General features: G+C 51.0%; 1 protein-coding gene across 1 annotated transcript; it reads right to left on the bottom strand.

Annotated features, from left to right (window-relative positions):
• Positions 1–4,258: 4,258 nt before the first annotated feature.
• Positions 4,259–11,442, bottom strand: SERPINC1 (serpin family C member 1). The gene is made up of 7 exons (XM_008930836.2): positions 11,306–11,442; positions 8,042–8,420; positions 6,333–6,548; positions 5,848–5,985; positions 5,370–5,763; positions 4,985–5,049; positions 4,259–4,789 (listed from the first exon to the last, which is right to left on the bottom strand). Exons 2-7 carry the CDS (start codon positions 8,414–8,416, stop codon positions 4,616–4,618), a joined length of 1,362 nt encoding a protein of 453 aa, XP_008929084.1. The 5' UTR covers positions 8,417–8,420; positions 11,306–11,442; the 3' UTR covers positions 4,259–4,615.
• Between the last annotated feature and the right edge of the window lie 1,054 nt (positions 11,443–12,496).

Below are 12,496 nucleotides of genomic sequence, written 5' to 3'. Positions count from 1 at the left end.
TATTGTGCAGGGAGGGGGGAGTGTTGTCGTCCCAATAACACATTTGTTCTGTGTCCCTGTCTGTAACATTGCTGACAGTCAGGACAGGCCAAGGGCTGCAAGAGCAATCCTTGGGGGCACAGCGGGGACTGTTTTGAATAAGCTCTTTTAGAAGCTGAGTTAGGAGGAGAACACGAAGCTGTGTGTTCTTGCAGGAACGTACCCCTCCCCTCGTGCCCCATGCATGCAGGGAGGGTTAGGGAAGGATGAGGAGACTGGATCAGAGGGTAGTTAATGAAAATAGAAGCAAGATATTCAAAGTACTGCTTTAGTCTGAAAAGGGAAGAGAACCAATGCAGTTTTCCCAGGCATATTCCTAGTGTGTTAAACACTACCTGGAGCTCTCACGAGCTGTGTCCCTGTTGTCCCCCAGAGCTCCCCTCCTTTCCCTGGTGTCACCTCACTTTCCCTGTACAACACTGTGAATATGATACCAGTAGCTCTTTGTAACGTTTCCATTAAAAGTGCCCGGAGCAGGAAACGCTGTCCTGCTGTGGGAGCACAGGCTGTGACACCCCCCCCCAAACAGGGCACGGATGGTTGAGCCCTTCCCTGCGGAGCCGTGGGAGAGGATTGTAGGAGTGCACGAGGGAAGTGGCTTTGTATAGCAATTTGCTAATCAAATTTGATTTCGTAACAAACTAAACTGACAATCAATTCCTAAAATATAAAAGCCTCTTAGAGGGAATAGTCAAGTGTATCTTCACCAGAAAGATTTAACTGGGATAACTTAATAAAGAGCACAGGATTTTTTCCTTTTTTTCTTTTTTTTTTTAAGCAATCACTCCAGAAATGGAAGCAGCAGATTCACAGGACAATAACTACCTCTCTCTCTCGGAGTGCTGAGGTTACCACACTACACACTCGAGCAGCAAAGCTTTCACTTCAAAGAGATTTGTTTTCCTTACCTCTGTGTTTCAGAAATGCAAGTCTGCTCTGTAAAGTGACTCTATGAAAATGGCATCTGGCAGGAGCAGCGGGAGCCCCTCGGAGTCCAGAGTCCCTCTCGGCCTCCAGTTCCTTGCAGTGACCTTTGCAGGTTGGCTCTGGGGGAGGGCTTTGTCACCTCCCCGGGTGCTGCACAGCAGTGAACTGTCCCGTGGGCTCAGCGTCCTGCACTGGGAAATTAGTCAGTCGTGGGAAAGGTGAGAGGAGAATCCATCTCCCTCTTGCTTACAAGGGAGCAGGCAGCATTAAAAAAAAAGCAATAAGATAAAAATACAAACACTTTTATATGTCGTTCATTAGTCAGCAGATCTGACTCTGCAAATTTATATATATATATATATACACAAACACATGCAGAGAGCAGATCTCTTGTGTGAAAAGGTGCCATTTTTTTCTAACCAGAGTCCCTTTCCAAACTAGAACAGCACTTTAAATAGGTTCCTCTTTAAAAAAAAAAAAAAAAATTAAAAAAAAAGAAAATCCTTTACTGCAGCAATGCACTTTAACTGGTCAGACGAGTACAGCTGTGGCTGGCCTGGGACACAGCTGGATGGGCAGGTGGCTCCTGGGCAGCCAGAGCCCGGGGGGAGCCAAGTTGCCAGACCCTGGGGTGCCCCTGGCAGCCCAAAAGCCACGGCAGCTCTACCTCGGGAGTCCCGCGGGCTGGGGCAGCCCTGCAGGGATGGACCCGGCCCCCTGGGGCAGCCCCGCCGGGCCGAGCACTGACAGGGCTGGGCCCCGGGGGGGCTTTGTCATCTGTCCAGAGAACCCACCCTTGCCTCTAAAGCAGATTTAAATCCCGTTTTTAACAGGTCAGAAGTTGCACCCAGTTACAACCCAGCTGAGCTCAGCTGCACAGCAGAGCCAGAGGAAGTTGTTACTGGGGCTGTGGGGTTTTTCCATAACGTGGATATGGAGCCCTCGTCAGTTCAGTATTCTATTTTTTTTTTAAATGCAAGTTTGTGTCTCCCACATTGATTCTGCTCTGAGCTGGTTTGCAGAGTAACCCTTTGTAACAGAAACTGTGCTGTCGCCTTCAACTGTTGGCCTATAAATCAAACCTTTTAGGACAGGTGTCCTAACGCTCAAGACTTACTTTCACAGTTAAGAAATTTCCTGCTGTACTAATTATTCTCTTTTTTTATTTTATTTTATTTTTGGTTGTAATCCTTATTTCGAGAAGAAAAAGTCAGTGTTCAGACTAGTCTGCAGTAGGTGGAAGAGTGAGCCTGCTGTGTGTAACTTGTGGATATCAGACTGTTCTTCAGTGATTTTCCAAGCTGTTCCCAAGCTGGTCCTCCAGCATCACTTCCCTTTTCCTCTTCCAGCAGGTGTTGGCAGACCGTGGCCAATGGCAAACAGGGACAGCCAGAGCTGCTGGAGAGGGGTGGGCAGGGGTGGCAGAGGGGAACCAGAGTTGGGGAAGGGGGAAATAAAACCAAGGTAGAGGGACTGTACAATTGCATTGAAAGCAGTTTAGCAAAAAGCGCTCTCGTCGGACAGCTTTAAGAACAATGTGAATGAAAACTTAGCAACTTGGGTAGGAATCTTGGAAAATTCTATAAATGTATACTTGAAATTCTGTTTGTATTAAAAAAAATAAATTGCATTTTCTTCTTTCTTTTAACACTGTGTAAAAGAACATTATGCATGTGAGTGGTTTGAGAATTAAATGGTTTAATACTCAGATCCTTGTCTGTGTCGTGGAGCTGACTGGTGTGACCCAGTGTGGGTTTTCTCAGCCATGGTGGGAGATCCTGGTCCCTGCTGTGGGCAGCACTGCACTGCCCAGTTTGGGAAAGGTTGGGCAGTGCCAGGCTGCTGTTCCTGGCACTTGAGATGGCTTCTATCCTGTCTGGGATGAGCTTTGTCTCACCACTCAGCAGGCTCAGCCCATTCTGGTCTCACCGGGTGGAACAGGCACAATGCCCTTGCTGCAGGCCAGTCTCTGGATGTTTTCCCAGCTGCCAAAGGCAGGGGAAACACTGTGGTTCAGTGCCATGCTAGAGATCCCCAAACACTGCCTCAGCCCTCCTCCTTCACCAGCCTCCACAGCCTGGAGCACAACTGAAGAAGGCAGAGGTTGCAGGGTTGTGTTCTCTCAACGAGGTGAGCAGGCAAAAGATGGGATCCAGCAAGAAAAGCCACAGTGGTGACTGCCCAAGGAGGGCAGGGAGGGGAAGAGCTGCTTTCTGAGCCCTTAGTTATTTCCAAAATGCTCCCCCTTTTCTCCCAGGGCCCCAGACATCTGTGACACTCTCAGCTTCTTCCCAAGGTGTTACTCCAGGCAGGCAGGCGAGCCCAGAAGGACGGTGCCTTGCGGGGGTGCAGAGGTTGCTATAGCTGGAGGAGGTGGCTCTCTGTGTCCAAATGCATGTGCCACTCACAACACAAACACAGATGCTCGAACTTTCCTCCTGGGAGCAGGAGAGTGAGTCCTGCAAACCCCTATGGCTTCCAAAACCAGAGACCCAGTCACCAAACCCCTGTCATGGCAGCTCTGAGTTAACTGCAGCACGGTTTGGCTGCTGTGGCCATTGCTGCTTAGAGAAGCCTTTACAGAGGTGGGTGTTTCACTGCTCCTACCAAAGCCAGGCTAAAGGGCCCACTGGAGAGGGACACCCACTGGTGTTTTCGCAGCTGTCTGCAAAAACCACTTCTGTCACCTGTGCTGTCACTGCCCTTTTGGTTTGAAACAGCTGCCTGAAATGCAGAAATCCTAGAGAGGGAAGCTCACCACCTTCTCCATCTGGAGGACGACCTTGTCAGAGGCTGTACAGCAGGAGAGCCACCTTGAGAGCACCAGAGGCCACGCGTGTGGCCCAGCAGCAGGCCAGCACACCTCAGCTCCTGGAGTAAACTTGCAGGTGAAATAAAGGATTTTTAACAAAGCTACAGGTACTGGTTACCTCAGCTGGGCATTGCCACAGTTCATGGACACCCCTGCTACAGGAACTGTTCGCTAGTTTAAGTCTTAATGCTTGGCTATGCAAGACTGTCACTGGTGGCTCTCACCTCTGGGGCATGTTGGACACACCACAGCTGCTGGCAAGCAGGGCACAGCTGTTTGGCAGCTCTTCCACATGTGCTGTGGAAGGATGTTTCTGGCCCAGCCAGCATAAACCCTGTGGTTGCTACTGTTCCACTGACCTGTCCAGTGTGGGGTCATTCTGCCGGAACTGGGGAACACAGGGAAGGGCCTGTTTGTTGGAAAGTTTAAATGAGTCTAGGAAGTGGCTTGGTGCAAACTGTGCATTCAGAGATCAGCCTGTTACATACAGATCTATAGGGTTTAATGAATCAGGGGATCAGAGTTACAGCTTGAGGCCCGAAAGGGAGGAGGGTTGGACATGGGAAGGACAGCAGTGCTGGACTCGGGTTTGGGTGCTGCAAAACTACTGGTGCTGGAAGAAATTCAGCTTCCCTTTGCATGGAGGACGTATCAGGGCTCTGTGAGCCTTCTCACCCAGGGAGGAGCAGGGACAGCCCAGCTGGATGCAGTCCCTCCCTGCAGCTGGCACCAAACAGCAAGACCAATCACGCCAGGAGCAGCCTGGGCTTTGTGGCAATACCCCACTGCCCCTCTTCCCGAGGCAGAGGAGGGAGAGGCGAGGCCCTGCCAGCCCCTTTAGGAGCAAGGATCAGCTATCCTGCCCATGAAGATGATGGTGTTGAGGGCAGCTTCCCGGATGAAAAGCAGGAAGGGCCTGTTGGCATTGAAGATTTTTCTGTTCATGGGGAAGGAACGGCCAGAGACGGTGACAGCTGTGGCAGCTGACGCCTCGCTCCCTTCTTCATTCACCTGCCAGCCAAGGGAGAAGATGGGATTAAAACACAGGCATCGTGCAGCAGGGACAGGGCTTGCCCTCCTTCTCCTTCCAGAACCCCAGACTGCTGAGGAAATGAACACCAGGGGTTCAGAGCTATTTTTTTTCTCTTAATGCTACATGTTTTTAAAAAACAAGGGGAAGACACCCTGGGACAGAACAAGGCTCACCTCGAGGAAGGCTTTGTGGAAAGCCTCAGACACATACAGGTCTGTGCGGCCCTCTGCGATGATACCTGCAACAGAGTGGAGAAAGGTTAAACTGAGTTTAGGCACAGCTCAAGAGAGAACACACTCCCATTCATCAGGGCCTGGGATCAGGCAGAAGGCATGGCTGCCCTAAAATGAAAATATGCTCCCCCACATGCAATGGATTGCTAAACTGCCGTATCCTCAGTGCAGAGCTGGGCTGCCTATCCACGGTGGGACTTGACCAGAGTCCAGCACTGGCTGTGGCAACATCTAAATGCTTTCATGTTCTTGTTCCTCATGTGCTGCTGCACCTAATGCCCTGGTACCTGTGGAGAAATGGCTGCCCCCCACCTCCACATCTCACCTGGGAGTCTGGCATTTTCCGGACTGAAGAGATCTTCCAGTCCCATTTTCCTCAGCTTCTCTTTGACGCTGAAGCTGTCCTCGACACGGAACCGAGGGAGATAAACAAAGAGAGACACCTCCTTCATGGAGTCTATCCAGCCCTGCAGCTTCTCCGACGTCAGGACTCGCTCCACATCCTCCAGCGGTGTCCCAGCACTGGGCAGGACCAGCACCATTGTGATATCATCCCCTTTGTACGGCAGCTCCAGCACCTGGACTTTGTCCTGGGGGATGAATGCGTAGTGGAATTTGGACTCCTGGTACATAGTTGGGACTTTGCAGGTCTCGCCACTGGCTTTATTAAATACATCCAGTTTTGTGTTCGGAGCTGGGAACTGTGATTTCCAGTGCCCCTAAAAGGGAGAGGGGGAGGACAAACATGAGCACCATGTCTCCCCCAAGGACGTGGGCTCCTCCCCCAGTTTTGTCAGCCATACCTTAAAGTAAATGGTGTTGACCAGGACCAAGACAGTGAGATCATCAATACCTTTTTCTGGGATCACTTCTGTAATGCGTCTCTCTGTCTTATTAGCCACCCACTCATTAATGATCTCCCTGGAAAGTTCTGGCTTCTCCTGAAGGAAGAGACCAAAAAAAGGTTAAACCAAGGGTTTTAAACACCTCTTTGTGCCCCTTCTGCAGGAGACAGGTTCCCAGGGTGTGTGCTGGGGGAGGACACTGCTCCCAGAGCAGCACTGCAGGGTTCAGCAACGAGGAGAGGGGACATGCCAGTGGTTAAGGGTGAGCTGGAACAAGAGCAACTGCATCCAAGGCTCCCTCCTGCCTTCACTCATATCCCACACAGCCAGAGCAGGGCACTTCCTCTGGGCAAAAGACAGGGATGCATCCTTCAGCAAAAGCAGAAGGATGGCGGGGGGGAGAAACCAAACAAAAAGCAAAGTCGCAAGTAGATCAAACCCACTTTGAAGTTCAAAGGCCAGAGTTTGGCTCCATAAACGATTTCACTGATGTTCTGATAAGTCTCGTTGAAGACCAAGGATTTCTCCCCAAAGAGGCGGTTGGCCGATACCAGCTCCGAGGATTTGTTGGCTTTCTTGTAAAGCCGGCAGTTCAGCTTGGCAAAGAAGAAGTGGATCTGATCTGATGTCTTTTCCGAAATGGTGTCAAATCGAAAGACCTGGAGGAGCCAAGCAGTGAGAAGGAATCCATGAGCAGGTTCTTGTGCTCCTGGGCCCCACAGCAAGTGGTGGAGGAGCCTTTGCCTCAACAGCCAGGAAATCTGCAGGCCCTCAGAGCTTCGCCCTCCATCTGTAATTGGGAATCCAAATCTACATAAAATGAACTCCCCATCAGCCCAAGATCTCCTTTGGAGTCCAAGTGGAGGATTAAACTCTGCTCAGGTGCTGCTCCTGTGTCTAACTCTGGTTTCCTTGCTCCCAATACTCTGCCTGTGACTGGTTCCCGGTTCCTCCAGTGCTACCACACCCCAGGGATGAGTACTGCACCAGTGGGGCCTGGAAGCAGCTCTCAGGTCATACCAGGTCATGGGAAGACTCAGAAGGATTGTGCTGAACCCTCCCGTGACACTGGCAAAAGCTGCTCCTTCCCAGGAGGAATTATCATGGCCTGTTGAGTACTTCTGGTACATCTTATCTATTTTTACAGGGAATGGGAACATGTAGCAATTGTTTTGAGGGTAGATTTTTGCAGCACAGGGAATTTTTTTATCTGCTTCCAGCTAGAAGGACAGTTATGATTTGTCTACTGCTATCCAACCTCAGGCCTTTAAGCACAGAAAATCCCACAGCACATTGCTCTTCCTATGAGGCTCCTTGTGTACAGGCTCCCCTGCCCTGGAAGTCAGGTGGACTGCAGGGTCTCCCGTGTCTCTGATTTTTGTCCCAAGGGAGAGACGGGGAACATGAAAAAGAGCCTCTCCCAATGGGACTTGATTATCACAGCTTTTCCTGCTTTCAGCATAAAGAAATGCTTAGCTATGTGCTTGCCCAATCTGCAAGAAACAAACTGTTCCCATTTCATTCCCTCATCTCCCAAAGAAGCTTCCTTTCCTCCATACGAAACCTAATCTCTCAAACCCAGTAAATCCACCCTGAATGCTGGATCTAAATAAGGAGTCATGGGAAGGAGCTAGTATCTAAATACAGGCTGCCCCTTCTCAGGGTCTTGTTTACAGGTCTCAAGATCAGGTTGGATGGGACCAAATAGCTGGTTTTGGCATCTCTGTCCCACCAGGAGTACAACGAGGAGGGGAAAAGTCTGTTTGGTGTAGAGGAAAGACTGCTCAGAGACTGGGATTGAGATGAGCTGCACCAGGAGGACAGTCAGGACGCACATTCACATACTAACACTACAGAGAGGTATCTTGTAAAGTCTCCACTATATGGAATGCTATATGCCAACCCTGGAAGTGTCCAAGGCCAGGTTGGATGGGACTTGGAGCAACCTGGTCTAGTGGAAGGTGTCCCTGTCTGTGGCAGGGGTTGGAATGAGCTGAGCTTCATGGTCCCTTCCCACCCAAACCATTCTGTGATTCTATGATTCGATTTTCAAGGCAGGGAGCTGTCCTGGCCCTGAGAGCATCCATGAGCCATGATCGCCTTTCCTGCCTTTCAGACCTGCTACAGGGAAAGGTTGAGGAATCCCACCGACCTCCATGAGCTGCTGGAGGGTGCTGCCACAGGCTCCCAGCTTGGTCATGGCGAAGGCTGTGGAGATGCTGAGGGGTGACATGAAGATGTTCTCCCCATTGTCCTTGGAGTCAGCCAGGTACTTGTAGAAGACAACGGCAAAGCGGGAGTTGGCCTTGGACAGCTCCCAGACCCGGGGGTTGGTGGACTCTGGCAGCTTGTCCTTGGTTGGCTCCTGCCCCTCGCCCTCCGGGGGCTTCCTCTCGGGGTTGCGGTAGATGCAGACGGGGTTGACAGGGATGTCGCGGGGCTTGGCAGTGCAGATGTCCTCCACGGCATAGGGCTCAGGGACAGCCACCCCCCACACACCCAGGAGACACAGCACCATCAGACGCATCCTCCTGGAACCACAACGAGAGTGCTCAGACACACGGCCTGGCCCTAAACCCGTGGGCCTGTTTCAGCCAGGAGAACAGAAGCCCATGCTCCTCTCCCAATCCTCCCTTTGTCCTGGAGCTGCAGGATAAACCAGGAGGACAGACAGACACCAGCAGAACAAATATGCCTCCAAGCACACACTACTTTTAGAAGCAATACACTGAAAAGGGGGTTTTCCCAGTGTCCTCTTTAAGCAGCGGGTTCAAGTTTGTACAAAAATATGACTTGAACTTTTGAGTCCTCCCCATCACCCAGCGAGGTGGCTACAGTGCAAGGGCCCTGCCTGTGTGGTGTTTCCCCAGGGTCACCTCACGCTATTTCAGTTCCTGATGCAGGAGATGCTAAGTCAGAGAAGAGAGGTGATAAGGAAGAGGTCTCCAGGGGAGTTGGTCCCTCCATGCACTGAGCATCTTTAATATCCCAAAAATGCATTTTGTAAGCATGTATGGTGTAGCTGGTGCATCCCAGCTATACCTGTCCAAAGTTCATACCACTTCAATGCAAACTGGTTGTCCCTGGTACCGGAGGAGGGCAGGATGATGTTAACCACCACGTTCCAGCAAAAGCAGGTCTCTGAAAATCTCCCAGCAAGGCAGAGATAATTTCTTTTCCACCTTTGCTAAAGCACACAGAATCATGGAATGGTTTTGGTTGGAAGGGACCTCGAAGACCACCTCATCCCACCCCCTGCCATGGGCAGGGACACCTCCCACTAGCCCAGGTTGCTCCAAGCCCCATCCAACCTGGCCTTGGACACTTGCAGGGATGGGGCAGCCACAGCTTCTCTGGGCAACCTGTGCCAGGGCCTCCCCACCCTCACAGGGAAGGATTTCCTCCTAAATCCCAACACCCTTCAGCTCTGGCAGCGAGGCCTCAGCCATGCCAGGGCCGACACAGCACGTCCTGTGCACTGGGGTTCCGAGATGCCCTTTGCATGACCTGGGTTCGTTCACATCCCTGTGGCAGGAAGCTCCTGCACCACAGCCACAGCAGCTTGAGAAACAACTATTGGGAAGGGCTGGCAGCCTGCCCAGAACTTGCCTACCACAGGAGACTTTTTAAACATGTATCTGACTCAGGTAGGTCTCTGCCTGCCCCCGCACACTCACTGCATGGCTACCAAGCATCGCCTTCTGAGAAACTAAATTAAAAATCAGCTGCATTTAGCACTGGTGACCTCTGTGTCTGTGATCTTGCAGTGCTGGTGGGCCAGCACCTGTGGGAGGAAAACAGCAGCATCAAAAGGGCTGGCGTGGGATGAAGGAGAGCTCTGGGTTCTTCCACAACCCCCTCCCCAGGCTATTGGACAATGACTTCATCTCTGCTCCAGTTCCTCTGCAAAAGCAGAAATTACCTCATCTGGCACCAAGACTGTGTGGAGCCCCAAGGGCCCCTCTCCATCCGCTGATAGCATAGCAACAAGGACTGTGAGAAAACATGCAAAACAAGAGGCTGACTCAGGCCACTGCCACAGTCCTTGCTGGGAATGACAAACAGATTACCTTCCAAAAGGTTAAGGACAGATGGGACACCACAAAGGGCAAAAAAATCCCACACTTAGTGCTGCCAGCTGCAGCAGGAAGGATGGCCCCAACAGAAAGGACAAGCTCACCATGGTCCCTGCCCTGTCACTCTGCTCTCCTCTAGGGAATGGCAGATCCTGACATGCCTGTACAAGGACAAATCCCTGCTTCTGCCCGGCCAAGGCAGCTCATGGTGCCTGCCATGGCGCAAAGTGCTGCTAATCCGATCTCACACTTAAAACCAAAGCACAGGAGTGAGGAGAACACCTCATCTTCACCCTGTCCTGACTAAACGGAAAAGACTCTCTATTTCTACTCCACAGTAAAGTCCTGGGCTGTCACTAGAGGAGATACAGGACTTTGTGCTAACCCCTTAAACCAACTTCACCATCCACTAAGGCTGACCTGGCCCCTGACATGTCCAGTCTTGGCTCTTACAGGCAAGAGCCTTTGCTATTTCTTAGGCCAGCTCTTTGCTGTAGCACTTGGCCAAAACCCATTCCTCTTCCCCTCACAGCTCTTCAACACTCCCTTTTCCCTTGCAGCACTGCCACACAGTCCATGTGTCAACAGCTTTTATCCTGGAAGGATCCCAATGTATTCCCACAACAGCACTGCCTGAAAGGGGTTACTGGCAAGGGAGAAACTAGAAACTAGAAAAAGCTCTTAGAAGGGTGAAGCAACAAAAAAAGTGCAGAAAGCCAAGAAACAAGTTGCTGATTCAGCTTCAATCAGAAGGCTCTGGGGAGGTGTTGAGAAACTCCCCATCCCGTGGCTGCTGTGCCACAGCTGGGCTCCCGCCAGCACAGGCCCTTTCCATCCCACTGTTCCTCATGGCTGCAGGACGGGGCAGCTCAGTGGGCTTGCAGACCCCTAGCACCCACCCTGCTGAACCTACTGGGGGTGCTGGTGGGGGTGTGACTGTCCCACAGCACCCACACACTGCGTACAGAGCCCAGCTGATGGGAAGGAGCTCAAACCTCCTTCAGCTTCCCTGCCACACCACATCCCAAACTCTGAGTGCAAAGCAAACCAGGAGTGCTCTTTTACAGCCAGCAACTGCTCAGGACATCCTGACCTTAGGAATTCTCTCCACACCAAAAAGCATTGCTGCAGGTTGGGGATAGAAGTCAAGCATGATGCTTTAGTGAGCTGTACAGAAGTCAGCCTTCGTGAGAGTTGGGATAGGAGGGAGGATCCTCTAGAAAAGAGCAAAAAAACCCACTCTGGCAACAGCTAAAATTCATAGGCTCCAGTGAAGGGAAAAGAACCTGCTACAAGGAATTAATTAACATTGAAAGATTAATGAAATTTGTTTCTCTTACCTGCCCCTCCAGCCTTCTACTTTTAGGATGTAAATGCAAATTGTTAAGAGGACAGTCTTGCTTGAGCCCAAAGCCCCACTGGATTTCTGTGCTCAAGCAGAGCTGAGACAACAGCAGGGGACAGTGGGAGGGGAGTAGGATGCTGAGGCCAAAGGCTGATGACCAGCTGCTGGAGGTTAAGCAAAGAGCAGGAAAAAAAGCAGTGTTTAGTTTGAAAGAGGTTTTAAAGTTCAATCTGACAAGGGAAAGTTTGACCATCTAGCCCACACAAGTGCCAGATGCCTCCAGTTCCTGCCCACAGCAAATTAACTGCTTATCCCATGAGAAAAAACCCAAAACTTTCAGGAGTTCAAATAAAAATGTGGTGATCCAAGGCATCTTTAATTCTCATTTGAGTATCTTGTAGCTTGGCAAAATGTCTCCCCACCCTGTCACCTGGCCCCCATTTCCACATAGGCACAAGTTGGGAGAAGCCGCCCCACTTCACACGTCGCAGTTTCAAATAACATCTTAACCACACTCACCTGGAACAGGCTCCCCTGGGAAGTGGGCACAGCCCCAAACCTGCCAGAGCTCAAGCAGTGTTTGGAGTTTGGACAACACCCTCAGGCACATGGTGGGATTGTTGGGGTGCCCTGCGTAGGGTCAGGAGTTGGACTTGATGATCCTTGTGGGTCCCTTCCAGCTCAGGATATTCTGTGATTCTATGTCCTTTCACTTGTACAGCTGGAAAGCTGAGGATTAGCAGCAGCTCCCCCATCTCCAGTCCAGATCCACATGGCAGTGTTGGGAGCAGGACTGAGCAACACCATTTCCAGTGTGGGATGCAGCTGCTCTATAAATTCCACAGTGTTGCCTCCTGAACATCAAATTCCAGGAGCAGGCTGGCTCAGCAGGTGCTACACCTGCCCTGTTCCTGGCCTCCAGTAAGAGCCCAGGTTTTAATGCAAAATGCAGCTGCAAAATGGTTTGGGGGGAAGTAAAAGGCCTTACTATACCAGTATGGGATATAATTAAAAGGGACAGAGATTGTGGAAATAAATTAAAAGACACTGTAAAATGTCCTCCATGAGAAATGAAGGACCTGTGCACTGCACACCTTATTGCTCCAGGTGGCTGCTGGTTTAATTTTCTGAGGTACCTCACAGGTCCCAGGGTCTCCGGGGTGAATTAAGGATGCTCCACACCAAG

Source organism: Manacus vitellinus, unplaced genomic scaffold (genome assembly GCF_001715985.3).
Source record: "Manacus vitellinus isolate BGI_N305 unplaced genomic scaffold, ASM171598v3 scaffold_68_pilon, whole genome shotgun sequence".
NCBI classification, from domain to species: domain Eukaryota; kingdom Metazoa; phylum Chordata; class Aves; order Passeriformes; family Pipridae; genus Manacus; species Manacus vitellinus.
This window is presented reverse-complemented; position numbering and strand designations above follow the sequence as displayed.